Source organism: Cervus canadensis, chromosome 11 (genome assembly GCF_019320065.1).
Source record: "Cervus canadensis isolate Bull #8, Minnesota chromosome 11, ASM1932006v1, whole genome shotgun sequence".
NCBI classification, from domain to species: domain Eukaryota; kingdom Metazoa; phylum Chordata; class Mammalia; order Artiodactyla; family Cervidae; genus Cervus; species Cervus canadensis.
The window spans coordinates 76,160,286-76,177,902 of record NC_057396.1 but is presented as its reverse complement, the minus strand read 5'-3'; the positions used below and the strand labels follow the sequence as shown (position 1 = coordinate 76,177,902).

At 43.3% G+C, this 17,617-nt stretch overlaps 1 protein-coding gene across 7 annotated transcripts in view; it reads left to right on the top strand.

Moving 5' to 3' along the window:
* The window catches only part of LPXN (leupaxin), a 38,441-nt gene that overhangs the window by 5,024 nt on the left and 15,800 nt on the right, over positions 1-17,617 (top strand). For 3 of the 7 annotated variants that reach the window (XM_043482259.1, XM_043482257.1, XM_043482255.1), the window contains exons 2-4: positions 950-1,107; positions 8,255-8,301; positions 14,210-14,309. In XM_043482259.1, coding sequence (XP_043338194.1) covers positions 950-1,107; positions 8,255-8,301; positions 14,210-14,309 — 305 coding nt within the window. Of the gene's footprint in view, positions 1-949; positions 1,108-8,254; positions 8,302-9,390; positions 9,537-14,209; positions 14,310-17,617 lie in introns of those variants that run through there. The other 4 variants (XM_043482258.1, XM_043482256.1, XM_043482254.1 and 1 more) reach the window with 2 other exon arrangements.

The window sequence follows — 17,617 nt, the reverse complement described above, 5'->3', positions numbered from 1 at the left end:
GCCAAGTAAGTCAGAAAGAGAAAGATAGACATCAAATATTAACACACATATACGGGAAGACGGTACTGATGAGCCTGTTTGCAGGGCAGCAGGAGATGCAGACACAGAGAACATGCGTGTGGACACAGCGGGGGGTGGAGACGCTGGGAAAAGCTGAGTGGCATTGAAACGTATATATTACCATACGTAAAATCAGATGGCCAGTGGAAATTCTCTGTATGACGCAGGGAGCTCAAATCCACTGCTCTGTGACAACCCAGCGGGGTGGGGTGGGGAGGGAGGTGAGAAGGAGGTTCAAGAGGGGAACATACGTCATACCTATGGCTGATTCATGCTGCTATATGGCAGAAAACAACACAGTATTGTAAAGCGATTATCCTCCAATTAAAAATAAATAATTTAAAATATGTTTTAACATTTATTTTTTAAATTATTTATTTGCTTATTTCCTTGGCTGTCCCAAGTCTTAGCTGCGGCCCGTGGAATCTTTGATCTTCAGTGCGGCCTGTGGGATCTAGTTCCCTGACCAGGGGTTGAAACCAGGCCCCCTGCATCGGGAGTGCAGAGTCCTAGCCACTGGGCCCCCAGGGACATCCCCATTTACATTTCTCTAATTGGAGATCTTCGTGGGTGATCCACTCTCAATGATAAAAGTGAATACGGGGCAATATAGAAAGTTAAGCTGTAGAGTGAGACTATGCGATTGAGCACAGCTGTGGGAAATAAGAAATAGGCCACAGTATACAGAGGGCATGAAACATCTCCTGGTAAAATAGGCCGTATTCTTGAAGTCAAATAAGGCGTAAGGGAGGATGTCTGAATTTAGACTTAACTGTTAACCTATGAGAAGAGAGAGATGAATGCAGCGCAATGGGGATGCTCAAGAGGATAATCATTCTAGAGGATGCTCATAGTCCGTGTCATGACTCCCTTGTATCTGCTGATACAGATGCCTTGTTGGAGGAACTGGAACACTCTACCTTCCAGGAAAGTGATGACTACTCCAAGGCAGCTTCTCCCGCCTTGGATCAGCATTCCAGAAAGGAGAGTAACCTTGCTGAGACTTCAAAGGTCCCTTCCATTCCTGATGACACGAATCCCTTTCCGGTAACTTTTCATTTATTGAAGTACCTTGGGTATACATATTTGAGTGCATTTCTGAAAATTAATTGTATCTCAAATAAAATTATGCAAAGGGAGAATCACATATCCAAGAGAGAGAAAAAAATTCCTCCTTAAAAATTAAATTTTTTTTAAAAATGATAAAGGTGGTTGTTTTTGGAAAGAGGAGGAGCACTGAGAAAAGCATCATAGAAGAATAAGTCTTTGGAAACTTTTTTTTCTTATGAAGGCCTGGAGCTGGCAGAATATTCTGTAATTCACTTGGGATATTCTGATATCACCATCTGGGTATCAGACATGCATGTTGCAGTTTGATTGGAATGTCACTCAATAAGGCCAGATATCACCTGGGCAAGGTCAGGTGACAGTTTGGCTAAATCTTCTCAGGATGACTTTTTTTAGGGTCATCATTTTCCAGCTCTTATTTTCTGCTGAATATATTAGGAAATTCGATTATTAGTATATCCAGAGGTGAGTAAGCTCTAGGGAACCAACACAAGAAAACTACACTCAGGAAAGATTAGGAATTAACCTCCCCCTCCCGAAATCCAATTTATCAACTTCTGGTTAGAATTTAAACTGTCAAGTAGAACAGATACGAATAACATTTGCTGATATATGTATTCCTTTCCTATGGATAAGTCTACATGCATCTACTTTATAATTAGAAGCTTACTTGGTGAGAATGGGTTAGTATAGGAGGAATTAAGACGATGCTCTTCATACCTGGTGTTTCTGAACGATGCTTTGTTTTCTTTTTGGCCACACTGTTCTGCACGTGGGATCTGAGTTCCCCGACCAGGGATCGAACCTGTGTGTCCCGCTTGGGAGCGCAGAATCTTAACCACTGTACCACAGGGAAGTCCCTGAACTATGGTATTCCGACTCATCCTTGTACTCTATGTGAAATCACCAGTAGCACAGACTTGAAGTCTGAGCCTGTGGGAAGGCTTCCTCTTGAACTGTTCTTCCTTCCAGCTACGCTTGTACAGTTTTCAGGATACACATTTCTCTCCTTACTAGGGGGCCATTGTCTCTGTTCCAGCTCTGAGGTATAGCCATAGACTCCTAACTGATCCCCTAACCTGACCCCCTGCAATTTATTCTCCAACTTGCAGTCAGGATAATCCTGTAAAACTTGAATCAGATCACCTCATTCTTCTACTCAGAACCCCACGATGAATTCTCATCTCATTTGTAGTAAAAAGCCACAGTCTTTACACTGACCTTATTTATGGGCTGACCATATTTCTTGGTTCACTTGGAAGAACCTGGGTTTTTGCTTATTTTCTTGACATCCTATTATTGACTTTACCTTTTACCCCAGATTTTCCATTTTTTGTGTGAAATTTTTAAAATTAGTATCAGCTTTAAAGTAAACCAGCGTGGATTATAAACCTTCACTTGGTTCTTATGGCTTCTCTCACAGTCTCATGTGACAGTATATGAAACACATGTGCAGTGAATAGAGTTCTTATTTTATTCTTGCTGTTGTTCAGTCGCTCAGTTGTGTCTGACCCTTTGCACACCAGGCTTCCCTGTCCTTCACTATCTCCCGGAGCTTGCTCAAACTCATGTCCATTGACTCGGTGATGCCATCCAACCATCTCGTCCTCTGTCGTCCCCTTCTCCTCCTGCCTTCAATCTTTCCCAGCATAAGGGTCTTTGCCAGTGAGTTCACTCTTCGAATCAGGTGGCCAAAGAATTGGAGCTTTAGCATCAGCATCAGTCCCTCCAATGAACACCCAGGACTGATCTCCTTTAGGATGGGCTGGTTGGATCTCCTTGCAGTCCAAGGGACTCTCAAGAGTCTTCTCCAACACCACAGCTCAAAAGCATCAATTCTTCAGCGCTCAGCCTTCTTTATGGTCCACCTCTCACATCTGTACATGACTATGGGAAAAACCATAACTTTGACTATATGGACCTTTATCAGCAAAATGATGCCTCTGCTTTTTAATACACTGTTTAGGTTTGTCATAGCTTTTCTTCCAAGGAGCAAGGGTCTCTTAATTTCATGGTTGAAGTCACCATACACAGTGATTTTGGAGCCCAAGAAAACAAAATCTGTCACTGTTTCCACTTTTTTCCCATCTATTTGCCATGAAATGATGGGACTGGATGCCATGATCTTTGTTTTTTGAATGTTCAGTTTTAATTATAGCTGGACCTAATAGATGTGGTTTAGTCGCTAAGTCATGATCGACTCTGTGACCCCCTGGACTGTAGCCAGCCAGGCTCCGCTGTCCATGGGATTCTCCAGGCAAGAATCCTGGAGTGGGTTGCCATTGCCTCCTCCAGGGGATCTTTGCCACCCAGGGATGGAGCCTCGGTCTCCTGCGTTGTAGGTGAATTCTTTGCCAACTGAACTACGAAGGAAGTCTAGGATCTAAGAGAGGACTAATGGCAGTTACTAGTCTCTCATTTCCTGATGCTGTTAAGACAAAACCTAACTGGCAGCACCCTTTGAAGGGTGCTTCTCTGGGTGCTGGCTGTCGTAGCTAGAGCTCAAGCCCCACAGTCAGTGGCTGCTGACTCCTCTGGTTTTGAGCGGCGGCAAGAAAAATGATGAGGTATTTTTTCCCCTGCTGGCCACTTGTCATAGCACCACTGGTGCCCTGCTGTGGTCGTGAGATGACCTGTGAAATGCAGAGAGTCTCCTCAGGGTCAGAGAGAAATACGGGAAACTGCGGCTTAACGTCATACACATCTTGCTGAAGAAACGAGGCTGAGCACTCTTGCCATAGGCTGCAGTGTGATCGAAATATTCTTGTTAAAGCAGTGTTGTCACTGATTGTATACTAAAGATGTTAGTTTTATTATTTGATAATGCTTTTAAATTGTGTAATGAACACTTCCAGCAGCATTTGGCTCAAATCCAAACTGAAACCAAAACTACACGTTTAACTGTCTCCAAAAGGTGATGTTTGAGACTCCTCTGGTAGTCCAGTGGTTAAGCGTCTGCCCCCTAAGTGGGATCTGTTTATGCTAATAGTAACTTTTGGAGTAGATCTTGATGCTTCTTTCTAATATTTGTGTCTTCTGGTTTTCGAACTGACAATGATATTTCTACTCCCCCCCATGTTGGATGGTAGATATTAACAAAGTTGAACAAATACTTTGTGCAGAATACACACCCATCATCATCTCTTCTTTTTAAAAAAGCTTTATTATTTATTTACTGGTTGGGCTGGGTCTTCATTGCTGTGTGTCGGTTTTTCTCTAGTTTTGGCGAGATTTCTCTCGTCAAGGAACATGGGCTGTAGGGAGTGCAGTCTTCAAGAGTTGGGGCAACTTGGCTCAGTATTTGTGGCGAACAGGTTTAGTTGCCCTGAGACATGTGGGGTCTTCCCAGACCAAGGATTGAACCTGTGTTCCCTGCTTGGCAGACAGGGACCCTTAACCACTGGATCACCAGGGGGGTCCCGATCATCAGCTTTCTTGTGACAGTGAAACGTGTAGTTTTGAGAAGAATTTAAGAAGAATCTGGCACATTTAAGAAGAATGTGCCAGATGACAATTCAGTATGTGAAGCTGCAGGAAGTATGTTTACACGCCATTGTGATATACACCTTCCGTACAGATCAAATGACTCTCCTCAATTAATTTTGCTCATTTTCAATTCTAAGTTTTCTTGGGCTTGTAACTAAAGTGAACTAGTGATAATTAATTGACTCCTTTTGCAAGCCACCAGATAATGTCAGATTAAATCAGTTAGAGGCCTCAATTAGAAACTTTAGTTCCAAATTGGTTTAATTGTTAAAGCTCATTCAAAGGACCACAGAAAAGTACCTAGAAATTCATTCTTCTGTCTAAAATGAAACATCTGATATTGCTAATGCCATGGTAAATTTAGTTGAAAAGTTCAAGAATGGAGACCAATGTTGTTTTGGGGGAGGTGATAATACTAATAGAAATTTTTATGGAGCACAGCCTAATGGGAAAATCAATATTTTTGTGTTTTTTCCCCATACTTAAAAGCCTGTGGAGCAGATAGGTAGTTGGAACTGGTCGTGATGTGCACAAAATTCATGACTGCATCCAAATAAGCTTCGGTATTCTACCAATCAGAATAGAAACTGTGGTTGTTAAAATTTACCAAGTCTTTATATATTTACACACAATCAGCGGAGAAGGAAATGGCAACCCACTCCAGTATTCTTGCCTTAGAAATCCCAAGGACAGAAGTGCCTAGGGAGCTACAGTCCATGGGGTCACAAAGAGTCAGACATGCCTGAGCGACTTATGCGTGCACACACACACAATCAGGGTATCTGTGTGTGTGTGTGTGTGTGTGTGTGTGTGTATATAGCTCAACTAAAAAACTTCTGTGACAGAAGGTGTTGTTGAATCTAAAAATATATATTAGCATGGCTGTATACATCTTCTCTATTCAGTGCCTGCCATCAACTGGGTTTTAGAAATGTCTGAGCCTTTGAAAAGTCACTTTGTAAAACAACCTCAATGTAGGCCACGTTATGTGCAAAATCAGTTGGAAATATTTAATCAGATTATTTAACGAATGTAGCATGAAAATTCAGCTTTTGAAGTTTTTTAACAAGTTGCAATTACTTGCAACAAAGTTTGCAAAAAGGAAGTAGCTCAGATTTCTCCTTACAAAAACCTGGGAGGAAATGAACCAAGCAATAAATGAGCACTCAGATATTCTAACGACCTCACTGGAAAATCATGTTTTGGAAACATCTGGACTTTGATGGACCTCCTGATTTTACTTGAATAAATTTATATTCCCATCAGAATGGGATGAAATTATGAAGGCCTATGATTTTGCAGTATCTACATGTGATGAAATGTTAGAAGGCGTCATTTAAGAGCTTTGTCTTGTAAAAATACCAAAGAAAGTTGCACCGAATGGAGGCAGAAATACCGCACGTGTGAAACATTGGAGCTGAAATATTTACACATTTTAACATAAAAAATAGGATTGAGAGTATCTTCCATTCAGCACAATCTGCTCCAAACAGAGGTCCATCAACACCTAGACAGGGAGCATCTTCTCAGTTAAAATTATTACGGGCTATGGGGAAACCGTGTCAACAATTTCAGGTATATTAGCCATAAAACAGCTTCACAGAAGACTGCAATTTAATAAAAAGTGTAAAAATAGATAAGATCATGTTGAAAAAAGGCACTTTTTCAGAAAAATTTTAGCATCACCATGTTAAAGACAACAATGGCTAAGTAGCCAATTAAGATATGCATATACGTATATATCAAGAATATTTAGTCCTGCCATTTTAAAATGCTCAAGTAATCAATATAAAAAGTTTAAAAAATTTTTTGCTTTCATGTTCATAGCTATATGACATTTTGAAATGTTCTAGAAATTTTTATTTTGAGTAGAATTAGTTGTTAGGTCCACCAATATGATAAAATAAAAATATTGGTCGATAAATACACATTTAAAAAATTAATGTAATATTAGTTATTTTTAGTACTCTCTTTCACTCCCAAGGGCTTCCCCTTGTGGCTCAGCTGGTAAAGAATCCGCCTGCAATGTGGGAGACCTGGGTTTGATCCCTGGGTTGGGAAGATCCCCTGGAGAAGGGAAAGGCTACCCACTCCAGTATTCTTGCCTGGAGAATCCCATGGGGTGTACAGTCCACGGGGTCACAAAGAGTCGGACACGACTGAGCGACTTTTACCTCATGTCACTCTCAAAGGTGTCCCATTCTGAATAATGAGTTATGTGGTCACCGTACATGCATGAATTGGGCCCTGACTCTTTGAATAATGAATTATGTGGTCACCGTCCTGCATGAATTGGGCCCTGACTCTTTGAATAATGAGTTATGTGGTCACCGTCCTGCATGACTTGGGCCCTGACTCTGTTCTTGTCTCACTGGTGCCGTCTACTGAGGTCACGCTGGTCTCTGTTTGTTCCGTAGATGCTCCAAGAAGCTCTCTATCTGGACCGAATTACCCTTGATATTGCACAGTGTCCTCACTCCCTTTAAGTCCTTGCCCAAGTGCTCCTTCTTCAACCAACATATTGATGAATGTCATCCCTCCCCCATCTCTTATCTCCTTGGTTGCTATTTAGTCTCTAAGGAGTGTCTGACTCTTTTGCGACCCTGTGGACTATAGCCCCCACCAGGCTCCTCTGTCCATGGAATTCTCCAGGCAAGAATACTGGAGTGGGTTGCCATTTCCTTCTCCAGGGGATCTTCCTGGCCCAGGGGTCACACCTGCATGTCCTGCATCGGCAGCTGATTCTTTAGCAGTGAACCACCAGGGAAGCCCTTTCTTATCTCCTACCCATCATTAATGTTTATGATTTTTTTACATATTAGTTTGTTTATTATCTGTCTCTCACCACCGTGATGTAAGGCTCAGGAACAATTTCTATTCTTTTGTTTCATTTTTTGACTCCTGCATCCCCTAGCCCTCACACCTGACGGGCACGCAATAAATATTTGCTCACGAAATAAACTCTGGGTCAGCCACCCTTTACAGTCACTCGTTATCTCTTCTGGTGTGTTAAATTGAACCGCATTATACCCTTCCCTGACTCCATTCTGTCTAGTTCAAGGTGCTTCGCCCTGACTCATGTTGTTTTGTGGTTTTTTTCTGAGAATGGTGCCATCTCTGTGTCAGTGCTTTGAGGGCGGTGGGGTGGGGGGTGGGGTCCCTGTATTTGATCACAAGCCAGCAACTGTGCTAAGCATTTGGCCTTTCTCTACGGGATGGCTGCTGCTCCTCTGCCTTGTGAAAGATTTGACGTATGCTAGTGATCAGGCCCCTTTAGAAGCTCCAGACAAACATCTTCTAACTCTGGCTGTGGGTAAGTACTAGTATTCTTGTTAAATTTATTTTGTATTCAAAAATTTTATTGAAGTACAGTTGATCTACAATGTTGTGTTAACCCCTGATGTACAGCAAAGGGATTCAGTTATCATATACACACACGAATATATATATATATATACACACACATATGTACATATATATATATATAATCTATTTCTTTTTCATGTTCTTTTCCATTATGGTTTATTGCAGGATATTGAATATAGCTCCCTGTACCTTACAGTAGGACTTTGTTGTTTATCCAACATTCAAATAATGAGAAATTCATTCTTTATTCTTCTCTGTTACTTGCGTGTCTCAGGTGCAGCTTGTGTATACTACCAAGATCCAGGAACCCAATGTCTACAGGTACCTTTTTTTCAATTAAGTATTCAAACATTAGGGTTACCAGAGAATTGTTACCAACCTCTGTCTGGACCATCATTTGCTTTGCAAGCGTTTGTTACTAGCATCCCTATTTCCCTCCCCCTCATGCATGGTCTGTGAGCAGTGGTGGAATTCCGCCAGCTGACGTGTGGCAGTTTCTCAGGGAGCCTGGCTTCCAGACGGGTCTAGTCACCCGGGCAGGCGGGCGCTGTTGTTTCCTTCACCTCCTGAAAATATGTGAACAGTCTGAGTCATCACAGGTGCTTCGGCCCAGCTATTCCAGATACCGAGCTTCAGTTCACAGAAGGGAAAACACCTAAGGAAACGTCAGCAAGATGCTGACAAAATCAGAGCTAGGATCAGGGCTGAACTAAGACAGTGTGTCTCCATGGCAGATTGATGAATACATGTTGTTTTTGTTCAGTTACTAAGTCGTGTCCGACTCTGCAACCCCATGGACGGCAGCACGCCAGGCTCCTCTGTTCTTTACTGTCTCCCGGAGTTTGCTCCAATTCATGTCCATTGAGTCGGCGATGCTATCTAACCATCTCACCCTCTGTCGCCCCCTTCTCCTTTTGCCTTCAGTCTTTCCCAGCATCAGGGTCTTTTCCAATGAGCCGGCTCCTCGCATCAGGTGGCCAAAGTCTTGGAGCTTCAGCTTCAGCAGTAATCCTTCCAGTGAATGTTCAGGGTGACTCAACATTTATTTAGCGGTGGAGGGATTTCCTTTTAATAAAAGTTACATATTGCTGCAGATTCTACTTTACTAAATGATCTCTTCTGGCCAAGGGAGAGTTTGACGATCTAAAAAAATTAAAGGGCCACTGTTTCTGTTCCCTCTTCAGTTATAGCTTGAAATTAAAAAAAAAAAAAAATCAGACAGCATTCTGGGAAGCAAATCAAAGGGTTTAAAATGTAGATGCTAAAGCTTCACGTTTGGTGAAGAGAAACTGCACCACGTCTTAACTTGGTTTCAGAATTGCACACACAAAATACAAGAAGGGCTTGTGCTCGCTTTTGAAGCCTTGGCACGACTTCCCATCTTAGGGGCTTTCTGTTCTGGTTAGAGTGAGGGCAACTTACTAACACGTAGGGCCAGCTTACTCCAGTCCTAGGAAGCTGCCTGCTGGGCGTGCCCCTTAGGCCTTCCCATCTCTCTCCTTTGTAAAAAGAAAAAAAGAAAAAAGAAAACAAAGCAAAACAACAGCAGCAAAACAGTAAGTACGCGGTACACTGTAGGTTCTCAGTTAATCTTTAATTCTTGTTTATACTGAGGAAACCCAGACTTGAATGGAAACGCTAGGAAACACAGGGACACGCAGTCTGAAGCCCAGCCCAGCCAGCAACCACTTTGCTGTCTGGCCTCGGGACCGCTGATGGAGCGCGTGCCAACTTCCGGGCGCCTTTGCTCTGGCGTGCAGACCCCGTCAGACCCCGTCTCCCTCTTCTGTGTCCCAGGAGAGCTGGCCGCTGCGGGCTGGGTTTTACCGGCTCCAGCGGCCGGAGGTCCGTCGGGTCCCACCGGCTGCAGACAACGGAAGGCGCTGTGGGGAGACGGCCCGGCAGGTGGGGATGCTGGGGGGAGGGCTGCAAGGCCAGGATGTCAGGGCGTGTGCTCGCCCGGCCTCTGTCTCCGCCGCGTCTCTGACAGCACTTGTATCTCCTTTAATGGCTTCTGATTCCCTCCTCTGCCTGGAAACCTGGGCTCCTGGGGTCTGGTGCCTTTGACCTAGTGGCTTCTTGCTGTGCCTGATCTCTGGGATCCCTCAGCGCTTGCTGTTTGCTTCTGAGCTCTCCATCACCTGTGGAATCAAATTGCTGGATGAAATTCCTCCTGCTTTCTCTCAGTCTTTGTATTTTCCTGAGCAGATCTCAATCGATACAAATGCCATTACTGAACGATACCCAGCGTGTCGATCTGTGTAGGAGAGCAGTATGAAATCCAGGTGGCCTAGTCAATATGTAATGGGCTGATCCAAACCCGAGGCTGCTATAATTCAGAGCCCGCAAGGCTTCCATGTACAGATTCAGCATGAGACACAGAAGCAAGTTTCCTGCATGCTGTTTCCACCGTTCCCTTTGACTTGCTTAAATTAACCAAACATTACTTTCAACCTTGCAAGTATGTTCAATACCAGTTGTGGATATAACAATATGATGATTTCGAGAAATGTATCTTTTATATGACCCAAAATAATTTTAGTTAAGAATAGGGAGGGACATTTCATAAACATATTGCAGAGGAATAAATAGGGGAAAAAATAAAGCGCTTCACTTGAGAAGTCTTGAACTCAACTTTTATATTTGTATTTTTTAATGGTTTATCATAGGATTTTTTTTTTTAATTGGAGGACAGTTGCTTTACAAAGTTGTGTTAGTTTCCGCTGAACAACCACGTGAGTCAGCTCTCAGTACACATGTGTCTCCTCCCTCTTGACCCTTCCCCACCCCAGCCCTCCCCTCTCGGTCATCACAGAGCTCCGAGCTGAGCTCCGTCTGCTATACAGCAAATCTGGTACCGTAGACCCCTGGGCCATCCTGACACCCCTGTTTGTATTATTCAGACCTCTGCATAATGAAATTGTTACTGACGGCATACCTAAGTACTTTTATCAGGTGGTGCTCATGGTAACGAACCCGCCTGCCAGTGCAGGAGACGAAGAGACACAGGTCTGATCCCTGAGTCAGGAAGGTCCCCTGGAGAAGGGCCTGGCTACCCACTCCAGGATTCGTGCCTGGAGACTCTCATAGAGGAGCCTGGGGGTGGGGTGGAGGGGCGGGGTGCGGTGCGGCTACAGTCCATGGGATCACAGAGAGTCAGACTGGACTGAAGTGACTTAGCATGCACACATCATCTTTAAGAGATCAAGAGACAAATCAAAGGAGCTCTGATTTGAGGCTTTCTCTCTTTTCAGGAGCATGTCCTGTAGTGAAGTCATCATCGACACTTCAAGAGGTCTCTCATTTCTTATTTAGAAGTTGATACTGTTGACTCAGTTACTCTTAGGGCATTATGACAGCGATCTCTCTTTCTACACTGCACTAGGCGTCTAGTGAGCAACTCGTCAGAGGGACTCCCCTGGCAGTCAGCTGTTGAGGGTTTGCCCTCCCAGTGCAGGGGGCGTGGGCTGACCCCTGGTTGGAGGACTAGGATTCTGCGTGCTGCATAGCACAGCCAAAAAAAAAAAAAAAAAGGGGGGGCAACAAACCAGTGAGAGGCCTTTCAATAAGAACAAGGATGCCCATCTGTGAGATGAACAGGTTTTTGTATTATACAGGGCCGCATGAGAAGCTGCATTTGTTCTACGCTGGGACACAGGAGAGAGGTGTTCAGTCCTGCCACCTACTGTATTCCTAAGACACGTGCCTGTGGCAGCAATTCCCGAGGGATTAAGACTGAAAAGAGTTGTGAGAGAGAGCTCCTTTGCACTTTGTTGGAAACCTCCAAGGACTAAATCTGTCACTTGCATACCTGACCATTTTTGTTCTTCCATTAACTACCCGTCTCCAAAAAAAAACCAAACCCAAGCTTGTGTCTGGTAGGAAGCCATATTGCACCTAAAGGACAAAGTCTTTTAAGAGGGGAAAAGATCCACTTTCCTCCTACATTTTCCTTGTTGTTAGATATTCAAATGTACGTGAGCCAGTAGCAGGACATGTTGTATCCAAGAGACGGTCCTTTTTTTGTTAAGAGAGGAAGATATCCATCTTTCTTCTACTTTCTCCCTAGTTGGTAAATATATAAAATAAGTAAAATAGTAAGACTTTGTTGTCATTTATGAAAACACATTTAGTGAATGATTTAGAATATATATTTATGGCTTTCTGTGTGTTTCTCTCTCTCTCTCTCTCATACACACACACATAGTTTGGTGGGTTGTTAGCTAAGCTTCTTGATTAATTTGATGACAAACACTTCTCCAGATTCCGTTACTTGTATAACCCAGTAATTCCACTTCTCAGAATGTACTCTGTGGAAGGGAAGGTATCACGCATTTATTTAGCCGTGTTGACTACAACAGTGAAAATCAGAAACAGTCTAGGTGTCCAACAATAAATGACTGGTTTAATAGATTATAGCACATCGTGCATTTGAAAACTGTATAGCCTTTATACATCATTTTAAAAGATAATTTAGTGACAGAGAACACAAGCTTAGCAGCCTGCAGGCCCAAACTATGTCATTTGCCTCTTGTATAGGGTAGAGCAAAGGTTTTAACATCCCTAGGCCCCAGTTTCTTCATCTGGGGGTAGTACTACTTACCTCTTATTGTTTTTACGAGGATTTAAAGAGAACCCGTGTAAAACCCTTTACAGAGGGCCTAGTGTTATATACACACTCAATAACTGTTAACTATTGTGGTTGCAAAGGATAGATAAGGATGTGAATTAGGGTATGGAAAAATGTTAACTTTAAAACATGAAGAAAACCAGTGCTATTCAAATTTCCTAAAATCAAACACAATCATAGAAGAGTGTAAAAACATAAGCCATCATGTCTAGAGTATTCAGGGCCTCTCAAAAGGAAGAGAATATGTGCTTTAGTTTTTTTCTTTGTATTCCTCTGCAGTTTTAAAATGTTCTACATTTGACTCATTTTATATTGAACATAATTTTTAATAGGAATCGCAGCATTATGACTATAGTAATGTAGTATACTGAAAGTTATTTAATGGAATCATAATTGATGAATGTGTGCATGCATCTAAGATACACATGTACATGAGACTTGCACTGTTGATGCCCAGCCTGCCCCTCCTGCCGTCTCCTCTGTTTCTATCATTGTCTCTTTCCTAGTATAGCTGACCTTTGTTTTGAAAATATAACTTCATACACACTATTATTTTATAAACTCATGTATGTAAAAAGCCAAAGAGGTATCTTCTGCTTACTATTGCATATAAACCTACAACTGCTCTGAAAAATAGTCTTTTTAAAAAGTCAAAGCAAAGAATTCCCTGGCTGTGCAGTGGTTAGTATTCAGTGCTTTCCCTGATGGGCCCAGGTTCAATCCCTGGTCGGAGAACTAAGATTCCACAAGGCTCACAGCACAGCCAAACACAAACCAAAAAAAGTTAGACAAATCGGAAATACCCAGGGTAAAATGTGAGACCACCTCCAGCAGAGTCTCTCCCCCCACCCCCTGATGACCAGCTCGACAGGTCTGTCTTCTTACAGGTCTCTGTGCGTGCAGCGTCATACTTAATGTATCTGTGTTTCTAAAATGATGTAAATGGAAGGATATTTTTCATATTGTTCTGGGCCTTTTTTTTTTAAGTTAGCAGTATAAATTAGAAGTTTTCCTTAGTTCATATAAATCTGTCGACATTTCCTTTTTTTTTTTAGCAGCCACAGTGCATTTTATAGTGTGAGTGGACCATCATTTATTTGAGTATATCTCCATTTAGATTTAATTTGCTCATAAAACTATACCGCTTTTGTGTTTCAAGGATTGTCTTTGTGCATATATCTTTATAGATATGTCCAGTTTTTCTGTAAGATAGAGTCTCGGAAGTAAAATTGCTGAATTGGTCTAGTTTTAGTCAAATCTAAAGGGTTAGTAGGTCTAACCAGGTGGCACAGTGGGAAAAGGACCCACCTGCCAATGCAGGAGACTTAAGAGATGCCGGTTCAATCCCTGGGTCGGGAAGGCCCCCTGGAGAAAGGCATGGCAACCCACTCCAGTATTCTCACCTGGAGAATCCCAAGGCCAGAGGAGCCTGGAGGGCTACAGTCCATGGGGTCTCAAAGAGTCAGAGATGACTGAAGCGACTTAGCATGCACGCAAAGGGTTAATACTTCAAACTGCATTTTCTGGTATTTTATGCACGGTCTAACGCTTATTTGAGTTTTGATGCGTTGGTATGCTTTTTTTCTTTCCTCCTTACAGTGAGATTCAAGAGCCGAAGGCATCACCACCAGCTTCTAAAACCTCAGCCGCCGCACAGCTGGACGAGCTGATGGCCCGTCTGTGTGAAATGCAGCATCAGGTGAGCACACTCTGTGACCCAGCCCGCAGGGCTCGTCTCTGTGGACCTCCGCCCTGCCCTCCCACCTTAGAAACCCTCCGAAGTCCTTATGGATTCTGCCGGGCTCAGTTTAACTCAGTGGAGGAGCCCACTGAAGTACCGCTGATTTGCAGCGTGTTGTATCTGTTTCCGGTGTTCAGCAGAACCATTCAGTTCTGTATCTCCATCTACGTCTCTGACTTTTTTCTGTTAGAGGTTATTACGAGATACTGAGCATGGTTCCCTGTGGTGCACGGCAGCGGGTCCTTGCTGGTGGTCTGTTTCATATACAGTAATGCGCCCACGGTGATCCCAAACTCCCGATTTCTCCCTCCCGCCCTTTACCCCCATGTGTGCTGAGCCGCTCCCGTCGGGTCCGACTCTCTGCGACCCCATGGACCGTGGCCCCCTCTGTCCACGGGAATCTCCAGGCCAGAATACCGGAGTGGTCGTCATTTCCTCCTCCAGGGATCTTCCCGACCCAGGGATGAACGCTCACCTCTTACATTTCCTGCATTGGCAGGTGGTTCTTTGTCCTCAGCGGCACCTGGGAGGCCTTTTACCCCCTTGGTAACCATACTTTTTTTTTTTTTAGTCTATGGATCTATTTCTGTTTTGTATATGAGTGCATTTGTGTTGGGTTTTTTTTTTTTTAGATGTCTTAGCTGGACATAAAAGACTCTGCAATGCAGGTGCTGATCTCAAGGGCCTTGGAGTGTGCTTGATAAAATGAGACATAAGGCTAGGTGACATTTATTAGACTAAAAGATAGACTGTTTGCCACTAAAACTGGATGAAGTGTGGAAGGGCTGTTAAAGAGACCTCCCTGAGTGAGGTGGAGGAGACCCACGGCAAGCTGGAGCATAGCAAGGGAGAGCAAGCGTGGCTTTGAAAGGAAAGATGAGTCTTAAGCTCTTACTAAGAGAAAATCCACCCCTCCTGGTCTAGTCTCTGGGCTTCCCTGGTGGCTTAGAGGGAAAGAACCCACCTGCAGTGCGGGAGACCCGGTTTGATCCGTGGGTCGGGAAGATCCCCTGGAGAAGGAAATGGGAACCCACTCCTGTATTCTTGCCGGGAGAATCCCATGGACAGAGGAGCCTGGTGGGCTACAGTCCACGGGATCGCAAGAGTCGGACACGACTGAGCAACTAAACCACCACCACCACCATAGTGGATCAACAGTGTGATAACTTCAGGGGTACAGCAAAGTGGTTCAGCTATATATATGCACACGTGTCCCTTTCCAAATCTTTTCCCATGTAGGTTATTACAGAATATTGAGCTAGAATTCTTAAGGTAGAGAATCCAAACATTCTGAATTGGTTGGGGTGTTTGATATGCACACGTGAAGTGACTATGAAGTAATTTCAAGGACGTGCATAAAACTGTGTGTGATTGAAGGGCAGGAATCTTATCTCTGTGGCTCACCTTTGGCTTTCCAACGCTGTTTCTGATATATTATGTATAATCATATTATTAGAGATACAATGAATAAATATCAGAAACAAGTTTTCTTTTTAATATTTACAGAAAAGCTGAGTGCATTCCTCATTGCATTGTATATCTGAAAATTGTTGTTTAGTTGCTGAATTGTGCCAACTATTTTACAACCTCATGGACTGTAGCCCACCAGGAGCCTTTGTCTTTGGGATTTCCCAGTCAAGAATACTGCAGTGGGTTGTCATTTCCTCCTCCAGGGGATCTTCCCGACTCCAGAATGGAACCTGCATCTCCTGCAGCGGCAGGCGGATTCTCTACCACTGAGCCACCAGGGAAGCCCATGTCTGAAAATACTAGAAAAAAAAAATCTACATTAGCAGTTTTAATTGTGTGATGTTTTTAAATTGATTTAGTGTGTGTCTTAGTTTATTTACATTTAAAAATTTATGTTTATTTTTTGAATTAGCCATACCTTTACACTATACAAAAATCCAGAGTATAACAGTGTACAGTGAAGCGTTCCCAGCCATCCGGTTCTGCCCCCTGGAGGTACTCAATATTTTCTGTTTCCCACATAATCCTTTCAGAAACATTCTGAAATATACCAGCAAATAGATTTAATTGTATACATAGACACAGATACATTGCTGCTGTTTTTACTGAGTTACTTTCAGGCCTTTTTGATGTAGCCTTTAGAACACTAATCTCTTGAGCATTAACTAACATTATATAGTAGGAGAGGAAGGAAATGTGTCAAATGGTAAGTTTCTTGAAGGGAAATGAGCATTTTGGATTAGTGAGATAGTGGGAAGTTGTCCCAGGCAGAGGCCTGAAGGCAAATGGTAACAGATCACTTTCGGGAGACGGCCGGGAGCCTGGCTGGCTTTAAACAATGGGGGCTTTTTACTGAGTAATCAGAGATGAAACCGGGAAGGTAAAGTGAGGGCAGTGGACAGGAGACGCAGTGTCCGTCTGTTGCTGCAACTTCAGTGCCGGAGGCCGTGGAGAAGCGCTGCAGCCCTCTGGCCCGGAAGTCCCGGTAGTCTGGAAACTGGGAGTTGAGAGAGACGAGTTGGGCAACTGTTCTGTAATTTGAAGTTTTCCCTTTGAATGTTTTATCACAGCGGCACTGGAGTTTCTCTTTAATAAATCCAACCGGTCACCAAGTTTTATCTGACCACCTCTTACCTCCTTCTCCACCATCACTGACCCAAGGCATTTCTGCTCCGAGCTGTTTTGAAAGTCTCCTGCCTAACGAGCGCCTCTGATTCCACTCTTGCTTTGTCCACACCTGATTCCTCACTCAGCTACCCCAGGGATCTTGTGAATCAGATTCTCTCCCTCTCATGCTTGAAGCGCCCTAATGGTTCCATCACCCTTAGAATAAAACCAGAGCTTTATTAAATAATAACAATTATTTATTTTCATTAAATAGTAAAACCGAAGCTTTATCCTGCGGGCTCTGCGTGATCATGGCCTCTTTTCCCATTGTTTTCTCCTGCCTCACTCACCTTCACTCCCTGTATTCCAGCCCTACTGACCTCTTTTTACTTTTTATGTGTCAGACTGTCTCACTCCTCTGGGCCGTCCTTCCCTCTAGAATGCTTTCCTCACAATTATCGATATTTCTGTGTCTCAGTACATCACTCAAATATCTGCTCAAGTACCAGCTTCTTAGCCTTCTCCGATCGCCCTCATCTGAATCAATTCTTCCTCACCATCCCACGCTCTTTTGCCTCAATATATGATTCATATCTCTAACCTGACATCATATTGTCTATTATTTCTTTAATTGCTTACTGTCTGTTACTCAGAGAAAATAAATTCCATGAGGGCAGGCACTTGGTTAG